The following is a 17452-nucleotide window of genomic DNA, read 5'->3' on the forward strand; positions in this document are numbered from 1 at the left end:
GACACAGATATTGACAATATTAATCTGTGTTGAAAAAATAATTGCTCTAGCTTCAAAAACCACGGAGGAAAACGTGGAGTACGTTTGTATGGAGGAATGACCACTCCTGTTGGCTCTTAAGATATTATCGGGTGATTCCGAATGTCGAAGGAAAGGGACTCTTATAATGACGGCATTTCCGGTGATTCATGTTTTCATCTGATCTTTGGAATTATCCGACATACGAAACTACCCTAATACATCCTATACCTAGGTTTCAATGCGGATAAAACTTATTATAGTTTTTCAGCCGCCAAGACTTATGTTGAGTGAATCGGTATAATATGTTGTTTCTGAAATAGACCCTTGTCCATTAGCGTAAATGTTAAATAACATAAGTATTCCTCAAAGGTCTGAAGAGTACCCATTGAAGTCTGAAAGCGTATGTGTGGCCCTTTATAAGGAAATTGCGTGGCATAAGAGCTAAGGGAAGGGATCCTTTGACCGCTGCCCGTTCGTTGACCCATATCAAAAAAATAAAACTGGATTCGTCTTTTATGATTGCTTTTAATAACTATCTTTGGTAGCAATTGAGGTCTAGCATAGTGACAATGGTTTACAGAACTTATTTATTTATTATTTAGTATTGATCAGGTGACTTTATGACCTTTTCTGTCCTGGGGGCCTAGCCAAATCGCCAATTGTTTGCTCTGCGACAACGAAACGCTTGCGCCTAGAAGATGTTGATGTGAACTTTAGCCAGTCTTCTCCGAGACCACGGGGACAACGCCGTCCTCGAAACGTCGGAGGTAAATTTAAAACTTAATTTTACGCGATTAAGTCCCGTCGTTGTGAATAATAACGAAACGCTTTCTGTCTCATCTACAGATTAGTTAATCCTACACATTAGTGCGATAGAGACACAGATAGCGTTTCGTTGTCGTAGCGCAAACTATTGGCATCTTAGCTAAGCACCCTGGGCCGTTTTTGAAATCGGTATATCATATAAATATAAGGCAACCCATATAGATAGAAAAGCTTACTTCTCTAACGAGCATATACATAAAATAAATAAATGTAGGTACCTATTTACATTGAAAAGAAAAATAAAACAAAATTCGTAACTCAAAAATTAAATTCAAATATCATGACTGCGATGTGCTTCGCAACCCCGTTGCGTCAGAAAGCAGTCGAACCCCGTACAATGAACAGTCAATTACTACAGCAAAAAACGAAGTAGGTAAATATTTTTTTGATAAAATTGTGATACCTAATATACCTACCTATACCACACATTAGAAAGGCCCCTCTACATTAGGCGAAATGAAATGAGAAAAATTAGAATAAATTCATATTATAGGACATTTTTACACAAATTGACTAAGCTCCACGGTAAGGTCATGAAGGCTTGTGTTAAATTGTGAGTACTCTAGGTAGCTACATGTATTAGTATTTATATAGGTACGATGTGTAAGTATAATATATAAATACTTAAATACATAGAATACATCCATGACACAGGAACTAATATCTGTGTCATCACATAAATACATAAATGCCCTTACCGGGATTCGAACAATGTTTCAGGTTTAGGCAAATCTCTATACCTACCTACAGAGCTTTTATTTCAAGCCAGTAGCTATGTGTAATATGTGTAGCCCTTTACAAGGAAATTGCCTGTTATAGCAACTAAGGGATGGATCCTTTGACCGCTGGCGTTTGACCCAGATGTGGTGCAGGATGCAAATATAAATGGAAATCCATTTTGGGTTGACGTTTGTTTATGACGGGCGGGTGTATAGTGTGTATATGTAAATACGTTGCTAACTATTTTACGACCACTACCCCAGAGGTCAATTCAAGGTTTATATAGCTGTACTTGGTTTGATAATGATTATACATAACTCGTAGTGTAATATCATAAGCATCGGTAAGCAAGACCAAAATTCGAATACGTAGGTATACAGAGTGGAGAAAATGACGTATTACTGGTATTAGCTAGCACATAAAAATAAGTAGGTATGTACGCCACTTAAAAGGATGCGTTATTGACTTGGCACCGAAAAAGTATCGCCGAGGATTATTTTTCTCCGATTACGGCAGTACGAAGTACTTAGTATAGTAAAACATTTTACTGTGGGTACGAATACGAATAAATTCTGTATCTAAGTACGAGGGGCGTTCAATATATAATGAGAATGAGATGCAAACTCTTTAAATAAAGCTGGTCAAGCAAATCTTGTCAGTAGAAAAAGGCGGCAAATTTGAAAAAAGTAGGCACGAAGGGATATCGTTTCATAGAAAATTTGAATTTCGCGCCTTTTTCTACTGACAAGATCTGCTTGACCAGCTATATTAGGAAAGTAAATACTGGCCGGTAAAGCTAATCTACCTAGCTGATTGCCATGAAAAAAAACCTGTTTTTTGTTTAAAAAAAATACGGCGATTTCTTTGCGATGCTATTGAGTACGTTAGCGAAAATGGAGAAAATTGAACTGCGCGCCGTTATCAAATACTTGTGTGAGAAATTTTTTTCTATGGACCAAGTCAATTTAGATTTACGGGACACTTTAAGGTCTAATGCTCCTCCGTATTCGACAGTCGCACGTTGGTGCGCCGAATTTAGACGTGGAAGAACATCGACCATGGATGACCCCCGCTCCGGACGCCCTACTACAGCAGTAACTGAAGAAATTGTGAAAAAAGTCGAAAACTTAGTTTTGGCGGATCGTCGTGTCACGGTTCGTTTTATTGCTGAAAATGTAAAGATTTCAACGGGGAGCGTGCATAATATTTTATATGAACGCTTGCGTATGAAAAAGGTATCAGCGCGTTGGGTACCCAGAATGCTTACTGACACGCAAAAACAAACTAGAGTCGAGATTTGTCAAGAAGCTTTGGACCGAATACAGCAAGACCGGGAACTTTTTTTGGCGCGATTTATAACAATGGACGAAACATGGCTCCATCATTACGACCCTGAAACGAAACTGCCGTCTATGACATGGAAAAGGCCATCATCTCCAACTCCGAAGAAATTCAAGGTGGGCCCATCTGCCGGTAAGGTCATGCATGGGCTCTGTTTTTTCGGAATGGTAAAGGGGTCGTAATGATTGAGTATCTCGAGCATGGAGCCACTATTACGGGCACTTTATATGCCAAACAAATAGCAACATTGCGCAATGACATCCGTGAAAAACGGCGAGGTAAACTCTCGAAAATTGTGTTGTTCCATCAGGACAATGTACCGGCACACAAGTCCGCCGTTGCAATGGCTGCAATACGTGATGCTGGGTTCGATATCCTTAAGCATCCTCCGTATTCACCAGACCTACCCCCTAGTGATTTCTACCTATTTTCGAGATTGAAGGAATACCTAAGAGGCAAGAAATTTGAAGACGACGACGCGGTAGTCGCTGCAGTACAAGATTTTTTAAGTACTCAAGATGAAACCTTTTTTAGAAATGGAATTTTAAGTTTAGAAAAAAGATATACTAAGTGTATTACGCTAAAAGGTGACCATGTCGAAAAATAAAATAATATTTAATAAAAGTTGTATATAACATACTCATACTCACTTTTTATTGAACGCCCCTCGTAATATCCAAGTTATTGATTCATCGAAGCTTAAGGTAAAATGAGAGATCATTTTTCACACGCGCTGTTCAGTAAATAAATAAAACACATCTCTAAATATGTATGAACGCTCACGTTTCGCTCGCTACACATAGGTATACTCTCTGTCCACTGCCTATTCGTAAACCTTATTTCAAAGCCCATACGATGCACTTAAGCTCAACAGTGTTGTTCGAACAAACTGTATGTAAAGGCATAGATAAATCCTCTGGCGCGCGATGATCCGAGTTTGATTTGTGCTTGATTAATGGTTCTCTTGTTGTGTTATGTTGCCCTAGTACTTTGACTTCAGCTGGTATGTAGCTAATGGTGCATGTCGGAATGGAATTTCATACAACTCATTTAGAGGAATGTTTGCAATGGTTGTATTAAATAAAAACGCGTGAACAGGAAGCTTATTCTAATTGTAATAACATACAGATATACAGTTTGTTAAACATTAGCGTAAAAATCCTTATGTTTCAACCCTAGCAAGTAGATCCTATTGAATGACGTGTCAATTAAAAATTTAAATAACTTTGTAGGGTTGTCACTGATATTTCAGTTTAATGATTTTATTTTACTTTTTAATCCACCTTTACGATTATAATAACTCGATTGTAGATCACTTAATAGATAACACTATCCTTCAGCTCAGTCTCTAGAAATGTTCCAACCTGTATAATATATCTATAACAAATCCAGGGGACCGATTAAGATTTATCAACTTGTTACTTGTTTTGATCATATTTTGATACACCAATGATCGCTCGCGATTGGTGATTTTGGCCAATCACCAAGACGGTCGACAAGGTCCTATCAAAACCAGTTCAAAACCATAACGAATTGTAAAATTAGAATTGGCTTTACGTTGTGTTTAGTAGTGTTTACTGCGTAGCTCTAAGACGTAGCAGATAGCATGGTTTTCTCGGTATGTATCGAAAATACTGTGTATACTCTACAAGTAACAAAAATTGATGAATTAACACATTCACTGCCAGCGTGAGCTACGCGCTACGATACCTAGTCGATAACACGCATTTTTCACTTTGTGTATTTAGGTCTCCATTACGGCTACCACCAGTTTTGACATTGACATAACGCTCACGTTTAAGTAACTTACTTTCTATGCATCTCGCTCGTACTCGCATATGCGAGCAATAGTGGAAGCGAGATGTACAGAAAGTAAATTACGTAGACGTGAGCGTTATGTCAATGTTAAAACTGATGGTAGAGGCTCAGGTCTCTGAAAATATTGTCCTTCTGAAACCAATCAGTCAAAGCTCATAAATTAAGTAGTGACCATATTACTACATTACTTGCCTACCTCAGATCAATTTACTTTTACTAAGTGAAATATACACGGGATTGATGTAGATATACAAATTTCAATAAATATTTTTTACTGTCACGTGTGTGTGAAATCACATTGAAATCATTTCATCGTCACGACCTCACGAGAAACCTTTTTAGTTATCTCAAACTATTCGATAAAATACCTACATTCTCCACATAAAATGTATCAAAATATTCGATAGATTAGATTCTCCAACGTAACCGATATCGAGCACGGCATCATCGTGAGGTAACGTAACGAAGTAAAGCGGCGTTTACACGGGTGGCTGCGCGGGCGCCTCGCAATTAGCGCACCAGACGGAAAATTAACTCCTCGCCCGAAATGCTCCCCTAGTACTTTCAGCTGATGCTTGAAGCCTTTAACGCAAAATTTTAGTTATTTTTAAGGTACAGAGATATGCGAAGAGGGTGGAATTTAAGCTTTTTTTTTGCATTTTTACGTTTAGAAGCAATGTGTAGATGGAAAATTTACTCCACGCCCGACATGCTCCCTTGGTACTTCGCTGATGCTTCAAGCTAAATTTTTGTTATTTTTTAAGGGTGTGATATGCGAAGAGGTTTAAGTTTTTTTTCCCATTTGCACGTTTAGTGAGTAGAAATTAATTTTTCATCACACTTGCTCGGAAAAGATGTATTTACACGTAGGGCTTGCGGGCGGGAAATTGAAATTTTCGCCCTAGGGCGGAAAAAATCTTTTCCGAGCAAGTGTGATGAAAAACACTTATTTACACGTAGGGCTTGCGGGCGGGAAATTGAAATTTTCGCCCTAGGGCGGAAAAGTGTTTTATACAGAAGTTTGTTTTTATTAATTCTCCTTTTTTTCCTTACAAGTGTGATGAAAAACATTGTGTGTGCCACGGGCGGTAAAGAAATTCCGAACTCGTGAACATTTTAAGCCCTCGCTTCGCGTCGGGCTTAAAATTGACACTCGTTCGTAATTTCTTATTTCCCGCCCTTAATACACAATGTACTATTTCGTACTTCAAATCTTTAATGGTAAATTCTGTTGATTTTTGTGTGCGAAGGGGGTGGAATTTAAGTATTTTAAAGTCTCGTACTAAGATTACAGCGCACTGTGATTCTCTTGCTATTTTTAAATACAATAAGTATACATAATCTCAAAAAGATGGTCGTTTCAGCCGCGATTCTCAGAACTTAATACCTTAAATACTAAGCGATTTATTCAACTTCAAGTCAACAATCACCCCAGAGAAATAGCCAGATTTGTAATCGTCGGGCAGAGCGAATAAAACGCCAAGTTTAAATGAAAGGGATATTCTAACCATCCATCACTGATCTCACGAGCGCGGCTCCTTTATTATCTTTGGTTACATGAGCAGATTCTCAGATAAACCAGTACAACGTGACCCGGGATCCGTCGCCACTTTACCGGGTGTGGCCTGTAACACGAGCAAATAATTAAAACATGGAACTCCTCAAACTTGACACTTTTGTTCAATAACTTTTAAAAATGATGAAGTCTTTTGACGTCCTATTTTTTATACAAAATAAATATTATCTTCTAGTACGTCATTATCATTGTGATTGACGCCCTTGACGTTGCTTGTCACACCTTAAGGGGCTACCCGAGGTTTTCATCGATATTTGACAAGTTTTGAATCGTATCTCCTTTTTTTGCACTACAGATAGAATTATAAGACAAACGGTTATCGGTTTTTCAATCTTTTATCTCCGGTTTTGTCTACCGGATTTTGAAAGAAATTAATACTTATTTTTTTATGAATTTTTTAAACATTGTCTTTAAAAAACACTTTTTTCGTATCTAGTTTGCTGTGAAGGATCTTACATGTACGAAATCTACATATTTTGGTTCGTCTTTGACGTCTCGAAAAGCGTTTAGGGTTTTAATTTTAAACTAATGAACACAAAAGTTATGGCCAGAAAACCAGTTTTTTAGCCTAAAATTGTTCAACGTTGATGCCAAATATCTCGAAGACAATGAACTTTGAAGTAAATATATAATAACCTACAAAAAAACATTAGGAAACTAAGGGATTCCGATCGAAGGTCATTGGCGTGGGGTAGCCCCTTAAACATAACAAAATTCGCAATACATTGAGTCTTAGAATAAACTTTAAAGAGTATTAAAAATCAAAACACAAGTTACTTTTAAATGTCGCTGAACAAATGCTGGTCAGTATGAGAAGTAGAGCCGTATAGTGCGACATAAAATCGTAGAAATTAAATATAATGGAACTAAAAAAAACCATACTAAAATGTTGCCATCTTTAAGCATTTTACGTCAAAAATGTGACAGTTACGTAGGAAGTGGCGCCCTCAATAATTTTCTACAATTTCTTGTCGGACTGTATTATAGACCACACCCGGTATAAACGTTATTATTATAATTCTTAGAGTCTGTGCGGAAAGAGAAGAGTCGTGAAATGTATGGAGCCCAATACATTCCACGACTCTTCTCTTTCTGAGCAGACTCTACATTACAAGTGTACGTGCGTACACGTGCGTACTCGAGCTTTAATTTGACGGAGCTCGCGCATTATTCTTAATTTAAAATATTTCATTAATACCATCGTCCACTACCGCCTCCTTACTATACTATTTCACGGATGGTATATTTTTATTTCTGTTATTTCTACTTACATAAAAAAAAACTTAGGCCACGTCTACGCCTCGGCTAGTCTGTGGCCATGAGCAAGCCCATTTATAATAATAAAAAAAACGTTTAATTCAGACCAGGCCTCGTCTCATCCCGGCCCATCATCATCACTGCTGGGCATCATCTTTTGCCCAGCAGTGGGAGGTATATGGGCTGAATTATTTATTTATTTTATTTAAATTCAGACCAGGTGATCCATATTCTTGTAACCTTTGTTTTTTATAACCTTTTATATGCTCTTATACTGGCTCATTGGAGCGACAAAGTCGTCTTCGAGTGGAATAACTCTGCTCTTTACGAAAGACGAATTACTTTGTGTTGCGATCGCAAAGCTGTGGTTTCGAGGATTAACTAACAAATAACCTTCTGTTATCTGGACGCGTGGTAGAGCGTTGAGTAAATAAATAAATACACAAACAAACAAACGGGCCGAATTTTCAGTTATCATTTACTCGTCCAATAACTTTTCCAACGAATTAAGTTATGAGATTTTGACACACGTCTGTTTAACCGGGGACTGAAAAATCGGCTCTTAATTTAATAAAAAGAAATAAATAAAGTTTTTCTAAAAGGTAGTAGGTATAAGTATAAGTACCTACTTATTTCTTAAACGAGAGAATGGAAATGGATATGAAAAAGAAGCACTAAACAATAAAATTGTTCACGCGCGAATTCCCCGCTATCAACGCATATAAAAATGTAAATTGGCCGTATTGCGAAGCCGCGCCGTGATGTCTAATACACTCACTTTGCATAGGTACGTGATACTGCGCCGATGAGCAATCCGCTTTCATTACAGGACTGCGATTCCGACAGCTTTCCAAGTATCCATGCATGGGTGCATCGAAGGATCTATAAGTCTACCTAAGTTCGGCCATATAGCTCGCAGAGACCCTGACAACTTGGAGAGACTTGTGGTGATTGGAAAAGTGAACGGCAGACGGCCTAGAGTCCAACGAGATGGTGTGACCAAATATCCGCCCAGATGGATATCACACTAAGCAACGCTTTCCACAAAGCAACCGACAGGGAGAAGTGGAGAGCTACCATAGGAAAAATTAGCAAGCGGAGTCACGATCCTCAGCAGTGAGGGACCGACTTAGAAGAAGAAAATAAGTCTACCGTCCTTTAAGGCTTGCTCTTGGGTGTCTCTCTACTACTATGCGAGTACGAGCGAGATGCATAAAATAGTTACGCAGTCGTTAGTGAATATGTCAATGTCAAACTGGCGGTATCCGTATAGAGGTCACGCTACAGTGGTTCTCTAAAAATCCCTACTCGGTCGGCTTCTTACAACCATTAGAACATTCGCCGGGAAACTCCTCATCGCCCATTATTGCCTGGTACCTTTCAATAAGATTTCCCTGGTGCCACACTGGCTTTAAGAGTTTTTTTGAAGGTTTATGTAAAAAGGCGATACGGGAATGAAAGTACCTAAAATCTACATTTACATACATATTTTCTCGTAAGCCAAATGAACAAATATGTGCTCAAATGCATAGGGACATTAACTACCCACACTACAGCAAATGTAGTCTAAAACCTCATTCATCCAAATGCGGCTTAGTAATTTTAACACTACAGTCACACACAAAATAAACAACAAAACATATGTTACAAAGGACGCAATAGAAGAGCTAAATAATAATAGAATTGGCCCGGTTGAATCAGGATCTAGCCGTAGTAAAACCTACAGAAAACAAATAAACATGATAAGCACTTAATTATTAAAATTAAATTGACAACTAAAATTTTAGACGAGTTATTCTGAAACTTCTGCTACCAGGCACGGCACCCATAAACGTAGCAGTAAATAAACCGAGCCCTTCAACGCGATGACTAAACATAAGGCGCTACAAAATACAATTTATTATCCTATTATTATAAGATATTCTTCGAAATGTAAGCGTATTTTGTTTGGCGAAGGCAAATATTGTACGTGAATAAAGCGCGCCGTCTCGAGTGGGTACGGATAATGTTCAACACACTTTATTTTTCGAGAGTACTAAAATTGTTTAGCTATCGATCTAGTCTAGAATTTCAATATCCACTTAGCCTATGTTTTAGGACTTAATCTAAAAATAAAACGTTTTATATTGATGCGACTAGCGTTTTAAAGACATTTAGGCTTTTGTATGGCGTCATTTATGGATTCATGAAGGGACTGCGACATTGCCAAAAATAAAGTAGGTACCTTAGGTACAATTTTGTAACGGTCCTTATGTTATTTTTTTATTTATAATATGTTTTAAGGCTTACAAAACGGGTACTTACGATATGCGACTGTATATAAAGCCCTATTTAGACGATGCGAGAACTCGCATGAGAGTTTCATTACATTGCGGTTTTTGATCGATCGGTTGAATTAGACGTAACCAACAGTCCGCAATGTAACTAAAATCGCAGGCGAGTTCGCGCGCCGTCTAAATCAGCCTTAACACTTGATTTAACCGAGTTACATTTTACCTTGTTGGTCAGGTTCATCGTATTGGCAGCACAGCATTACTTTTATCCTTAGAGCATTTAATAACCTTTTGCGGCATTACCTACTTAATAAAATGGGTGACGTTCGCATTCGCACCGGCATTACAGACGCGATTATGACATTCAATCCGTTACCGTAAAACGGGGTGAGTAGGTTTCGCGGGGAGCTATGGGTTATGAATGGGGTGAGAAGGATTGAGAGGGGGGTGAGGTGGGTTTTTAAGGCTACTGCTACAAAAATAATGTATTCCAATTTAAAATGGAGCTATAGTAATATTAATAAAAAAAAATCGATCCAACAATCGTCCAAAATCACCTTTGTATGAAAAACCCTCTCACCCCAAATACGAGGCACTACGGGGTGAGGTGGGTTTTCCTCTTTATCGTCAAAGTTATGAAATGGAACTACCCAAAATAAAATACAAACTAAAATACAAACGTCCGAACCACTTATTATATACAGTCATACACCATTCAGTTTTCACATGTAAAAATAAAATTTTATCGAGGTTTGAAAGTCAAATTTCACCCAACTCACTCCATTTTACGGTACTCATAGAAGGATAAAGCAGTAATGTTGCGCGCAGTAGATACAGTTGAGTCGCTCGCGACACAATTCTCGTAGGGTTAATTTTAATCTCTAGTTCACCATTATCAAAGTGTACTCCGCGGAGCCCTAAGCCTCTGTTTGGGCTCCGCGAGAACACTTGCCATGTAATAATAAGAAAAAAAACAGCTGTTCTGTGGGTATGTATTATAAACTTATTTGTATTTATGTTGTTACAGATGACCAGCATGGCCCATCACCTGTTCAGCCTGTGCGCGCTGCTGGCGCTATCGGCCGCCCGAGGTCAGACTGGTGAGTTGCGCATCGCATGCGCCAAATTTACGGGCCACCCCACACTAGCGTCTCCCGAGCGTCGGCGTGTAGTCAACTCTATGGCTGCTGCTCGACGCAACGATGGCGCAACTGTGCAGCGCACTAGATACCGAAGGTCAAAAGACGCTAGTGTGTGGTGGCCGTAACGCCGGCTTTATATACACACTCGTCGAGAGCCAGGTCGTGAACGTGTGTACCTACGTGTGTGGTCCCTTCTCGTCACGCTCTTACTCGTCTCGTATCGCCCTTCTCCGATTGGGTCGTGTTTTTACCGATACTATCGGCGAGAGGCTCTTGACGAGTGTATGCAGCCGGTATTAAACTCACTGTACAGGGGCTCTATAAGACTTGTAAGACTATGAGGCCAACATGACTTACATTTTCATATGAAATATTATTATAATCACCTGTTTACACCAATATGAATTCGTCACATAACCCTAGGGACTGACGCTGGGACCGTCCAGAGTAAATTGGCTCTAAGTGTTTTTTTATGCGTATAGAAGATGTACCTGGTTTATTGTTAGACTTAGAGCGTCTTTACATTGTCCGATCCGATATGGGATGTCGGATACGACCACAAAGAAGAAAATTCTAAAAAGTGCCTTTTCATATTGGTTAACTAATTCATTGATGAAATGATTAATGTTCTAAAAAACTTTAAACCAAGAACTTGGTGCCATAGGGCACTCTTTAACAGCTGCTTTTCTCCAAGGGTCATCCGACATCCGAAATCGGAGCGGACAACGTGAAAACGCTCTTAGAGCGACGATATTAGGCATAAAAGTGTCAGTCTACTAAAATTTCACTTTTTTTTTTTCAGAAACCGAACCACCCACCACCGTGACCACCAAACCGCCACCCACCACCACCACAGCGGCGACTACCACTGTCGCCTGGGAGACCAAGACCCTGAACGAGGGCCAGGCCATCCAGAAGGCCTTGCAGTATCTGCTGCAACACCGGCAGCCGGATTGGGGCTGGGGAAATGATACGCATGATGTCATGCTCACTCTTCAGGTGCGTTTGATCACCTCTTGCAAAGTTCTTTTACCCTGGTACAGCTTTTCTCAGCGTCTGTGCGGTACCATTAAAGCCTTTTGGAAACTGGCTGTGCCCGTTGCTCTGTCCGCATAGGGCCAGTGTCATTTTCGAGGGAATGGATTTGTAAGGGTAAGTTAATAGCTATAGCAGCGAAATCTCCCGTACTCCTGGGAGATAAAACCCTGAGGCTCCTGAGGGTCAGGCTATCCAGAAGGCTTTTCAATACCTGCTGCAGCACCGGCAGCCGGATTGGGGCTGGGGAAGTGTATACGCATGATGTCATGCTCACTCTTCAGGTGCGTTTTGTGAGGATCTCTTACAAAGTATGCTACCTTGGTACCCATGGATCATGATTAAATGCAATTAAATCACTAACTGTATTCTGTATTTTTGTTCCAGCTTGCAAACAACACTGGAAAGGAGATAGAGCAGCAAGGATTGGAGATGCAGCTCTCTGCCAAACAAATGGAGATCGAGATTCTACTCATGATGTCAAAGTAAGATGTTTTATAAGCATTGCTCTGCTGTAAATAATGCATTTTAAAATTACCAAAATTGTAATTAAATTAATTTGATTTCATGGAAAAAATAAAATCATAAAATCTGTATCAGTACAAACCCAAATTGTAATTACTCGTAGTATTACGGAAGAACGGTGCTTCTTAATATACGAGTTTTTAAGTTTCTATTACTTAAAAAGATGCATCGGCATAGATTAGAGAATCAGTATTGAATATGCAAAAGCTTTACCTACAATCACAAATACACAAAACTCTTACTCGGACTGTATAGGTAGGTATGTATTAAATAAAATAGAATTTTCAATGTATGTATAACTAAACGTATTGTGTTGTCAACAGGCACCACGAGTCTCCCCCGCCGCTGGCGCGCCTTGCCGCCTACACCCTCGCCCTCGGCGCTCTCTGCAAGGACCCTCGCTCCTTCCACGGACGAGACCTGGTAGCAGCCCTTCTCCACCGCGAGCCGCCGCATGACTTCGACTTCGCCTACGCGACTTTAGCCGCCTGTTCGTCTGCAGCCCATGTCAGACGTCGCCATATCAGGCGGCTGCTGGATATCGCTAACGCTGCCGCTGATCATAGCCTTGGTAAGATTGTTAACAATTTTGTAACTGATTGCTTTAAGCACTCTCTGCAAAGACCTGCGTTCCTTTCACAGACGCGACTTGGTAGCATCTTGAATATAGGTACCTACTATCTATCTTTGACATCGCGAGTAAACCACTGAAGAACCCCCCCTAAGAAGAGATCCCTCAAAGGGATAAATTCGCCTTTGTACTTCTTACTAATTGTATGTTAATTTTAATATGTCTTTTTGTACAATAAAGAGTTTATTACTACTAAAACCATGACCTATAGCAATCTAATTTCATCACAAAACGTAACCTGCATCAAAAACTACCAGGGTAAACATGCCTAGGTACTCTTAGTTAAACAATAATGTAGTTCTTTACATTCCCGATCAATTGTGTGTATTGTATTATTCGTGATGAAGGTTTGCCAGCTGTGATAAAGCTTAGTTAAAACTACTTTATACCTACCTAAGTATCTTAATCCTTAAATAAAATGAATAAAAGCCACTTCAAACGCCTCCGAAAATATCACAAAAACGCTCTGTGTTGGTTGGATCAAAAGTATTAGCGTTTCACACTTGACTTGGCAGAAAACAAAAAGAAAAGCCCCTTCGGCAAAGTCTGGTTTTGTCTTACAAATACTACGAATAATCGTCCTCTTATTTTCCGGGTAGACGCCTCAAATAAGGAAATAATCTAATCATTCGCTGGAATGTCTTGATTGGATAAGGGGACAAACAACAAGGAAAAGTGATGCAAATAAATAAATTGGTGAAATCCGTCCCCGATCTAATTCGATTTTGATTTTGATTGATGTCATGGTCACTAACATTCCTTATGCAACGGTTTTTTAACTCTATGAGACAAGATATATTTGATAGATTTAAAACGATATTTTATAATATTATATCAGTTGGTGCTGCTTTTGTTGTCCAAAATGTATTTTTTGATACTTTTATTTAAGTTCCTCACGTTTTCAATTAGATTTACATTCAAGTTTGCATTTCCTGTTCGCCAGATCTTTATTACATCGTAGTATGTAGCAAAATTATCTCGATATGTATGTATCTAAAATGGTTCATAGCGGCGTAACGGCAATGAATTGACTTTGGCGCTGAATGGGTTTCCATTAGTAGTTTAAGTTTCTATTCAGGTACATTATTAACTAAGAAAATAAGTATCAGGATCTGTAGACGCGGCTTTAACACACCAAAAAATTTAAAAAGCTAGATTTTTTTTAGTTTTCCGACTACTTTACATTCCATCTGTATTACAGATACGATCTCGATGGTGATCCTGGCGTTGCGCTGCGTGGTCCAAGACCACCGCCACCGCAGTCTACTCCATTTCGTGCGGCGCCCCATGGCGGGCCTGGCGCGCCAGCAACACCCTGACGGTGGGTTCGGCACGCAACTGACGACTACCGCTCTGGCTATACAGGTACCTATATAAAGGTTGTGTGGAAGAGATCGCTTTTTAGCGATAAGACGCCTGTTGTTTACCTGTGCTATTATGTCTGTTTTTTTTGTATTGTTTTCTTTTATTGAGGTGAGCAATAAAGAGTTGGTATTTTGTATTGTATTGTACCTATGTCTAATGTTTTTATTGTTGTCAATCTGGACACTGAATCATCGCAATTTAAAAATAACATGGTTCTCAAGGCCTCGCCTCCAAACTTTACTAACCAGGTGCCTTTGGCTCTCTCGCTTCTTTTTATGCCATACCATATGGGCTCATGGGCCGTAGTTCGGAAACGCAAATTCATGTTGGTAGTGATTTGAATTAGCGGCAATAAATTCGATATTTTTCTTGTGTAAGGAGAGAAGATAATAGGCAATCAATATGCAACTATTTACCGACAAACTAAAACACTCTCTTCAGGCTCTAGAGGACTCTGACAGTGGACCAGGCGCTCATCAGCACTGGAGCCTTCCTTCAGCTCGCAAATGGCTGCTGGAGCGGCAACAAGCCGACGGCGGTTGGGGAGACGTTCGTGATACTGCTGCTGCCGTTGCTGCCCTCACTCCTGCTTCCCTCGCAGCAGTCAGGCCACCGCATTGCAGGAACAAGCTGCAGGACAACCGGAATGAATCGCTGGGTACGTTGTTAATCGCAGCACGTCTCTTCAATTGCTATATGACAATCTCTTCACTGGAAAACATTTCATTAAAACACTAGAGCTCTTGAAAAAGTGCTTCATGTTTGCATCCCCTTGAAACGTCATGGCCTTAATTTTGCCAATATTTCCTCATTATCATGATAATGAGGATTTTAACCGTGTCATTTCGTCAGATAACAACAACGGCGACGGCAGCCTGAAGATGTCATACCTGTCGCATACGAGCAATGAGTCAGACGCGCGCAACGTATCCTTCACCTACACTCTATGGCTTGGCACTAACGTCACTGAGAACTACACGCTCTACATGATGGCTCCAAGGTACCTACAGTCAGTCTCATATGACCCAGTCAGCAAGTGTGAGCAAGTGTGAGCAACGCGTCAGACGCGCAACGTATCCTTCACACACTCTATGACTCGGCACCAACGTTACCGCGAACTACTTACACACTCTACGTGTTGACTGCAAGGTACAATCTACTCGTATCTTATGTACATAACCCTGTGTCTTTGATCCAAGCAAAACTGCTTCACTTCCAACACGCTGTGGCTTGGCACCGGCGTCACCGAGAGCTATATTCTATACATGATAGCTACATGGTAAAACCAATTATGTATGTACCGTGATAATTTTTAGAGCAAGCTGATAATGGACATATTAAAAAGGTGTGCCCACCACGCGATATTTCTTTTCGATATACCTAATTGTAGAAGGAAACAGATTCTGATTAAGTTACCAATAATCTATACATATAATAAAGCTGAAGAGGGTCGAAAGTCTGTACATGGAAGATATTTGAAAAAAAGTTGGCTGGGGATACTTAGAATTGATAACAGAACACGTTCCAACAGTTTTTAGAATTTTTGTCTGTTTGTCTGTTTATCTGTTTATCTGTTTGTCTGTTTATTTGAACGCGCATCACGTGAAAACGGCTGAACGGATTTTGATGAAAACTTTACTAATCTGTCGAGAACATCTCCGGCCAGGTTATAGGCTATAAAAATTCAACCCCTAAACGGGGGGGTAGCCACAACACTCGATTGACTTAAGTTTGCCCCTGAATCGTATGGCGCTACTTAGGAAGGAGGGGCAAACTTTTTTCAAATATGTGCTAACACTTTAGAGTACCCTGGTAAACTAACAGATGGCGCTGAATTTAATACGATGTGACATAAATAAGCCACCGAGGAAGGATTTTGCCAAATTAACTCTAAGTTTAGAAGACCCCTCTTCTAAAATTTCAATCAATCGTACGGATATCAACAAATTTAATTGAATAATTGTGTTGGTTTAATAATACAACAAAATTAAACGACAGTAAATTAATTGCCCCTCATTGCACAGTGCCATCTTTTGGGGAGCTGAGTAAACATTAAGTAACCAAGAAAACTAAAAATGGGTTTACATAGTTACGTAGTGGTAAAATAAACACACATATCAACACGCGTATAATTGCATAAAATTATTTATTTTCTCCGTCATGAATTATACCAAATCGTAATTATATCGCATCCATATCAAATCCATATTCATACGCATCGCCTCCTTAAGCACTTAATAATGGCCACGAAGGTGGGTACTTTGAAAAAACATTGACCTCCGTCATTTGCAGTGCCGGATTAACCCTTTTAAGCAGAATAAAATTATCGAAAAATTTTCGCGCTCGCTTCGCTCGCGTTATCAATAACATTCTGAGATGCTTATGATAAAGGTGTCATTCAGGTGGTGCCTGCAGCAGCATTAGGTACTCTGTTGCAACGTTACTGCTGCGGCACTGTCAATTTTCGTGATAAAATGATGTGACTGATTTCCATACTAAAAGTAAAAATGTACAACTGTCTATCAAAATGCGTTTTTTATATCGAAAAATTTTCGCGCTCGCTTCGCTCGCGTTATCAATAACATTCTAAGATGCTTATGATAAAGGCGACATTCAGGTGGTGCCTGCAGCAGCATTAGGTACTCTGTTGCAACGTTACTGCTGCGGCACTGTCAATTTTCGTGATAAAACGATGTGACTGATTTCCGTACTAAAAGTAAAAATGTACAACTGTCTATCAAATTGCATTTTTTTATATCGAAACCTTTTCGCGCTCGCTTCGCTCGCGTTTTCAATAACATTCTAAGATGTTTATGATAAAGGTGACATTCGGGTGGCGACTGCAGCAGCATTATGTACTCTGTTGCAACGTTACTGCTGCGGCACTGTCAATTTTCGTGATAAAATTATGTGACTGATTTCC

General features: G+C 39.6%; 1 protein-coding gene across 3 annotated transcripts in view; it reads left to right on the forward strand.

Moving 5' to 3' along the window:
• Positions 1–17452, forward strand: part of LOC134800060 (uncharacterized protein CG3556) — a 225875-nt gene that overhangs the window by 205253 nt on the left and 3170 nt on the right. For 2 of the 3 annotated variants that reach the window (XM_063772518.1, XM_063772517.1), the window contains exons 3-9: positions 10859–10931; positions 11776–11972; positions 12396–12493; positions 12857–13104; positions 14366–14529; positions 14971–15187; positions 15382–15529. In XM_063772518.1, coding sequence (XP_063628588.1) covers positions 10859–10931; positions 11776–11972; positions 12396–12493; positions 12857–13104; positions 14366–14529; positions 14971–15187; positions 15382–15529 — 1145 coding nt within the window. Of the gene's footprint in view, positions 1–10858; positions 10932–11775; positions 11973–12195; positions 12293–12395; positions 12494–12856; positions 13105–14365; positions 14530–14970; positions 15188–15381; positions 15530–17452 lie in introns of those variants that run through there. The other variant, XM_063772519.1, reaches the window with a different exon arrangement.

Source organism: Cydia splendana, chromosome 19 (genome assembly GCF_910591565.1).
Source record: "Cydia splendana chromosome 19, ilCydSple1.2, whole genome shotgun sequence".
NCBI lineage: Eukaryota > Metazoa > Arthropoda > Insecta > Lepidoptera > Tortricidae > Cydia > Cydia splendana.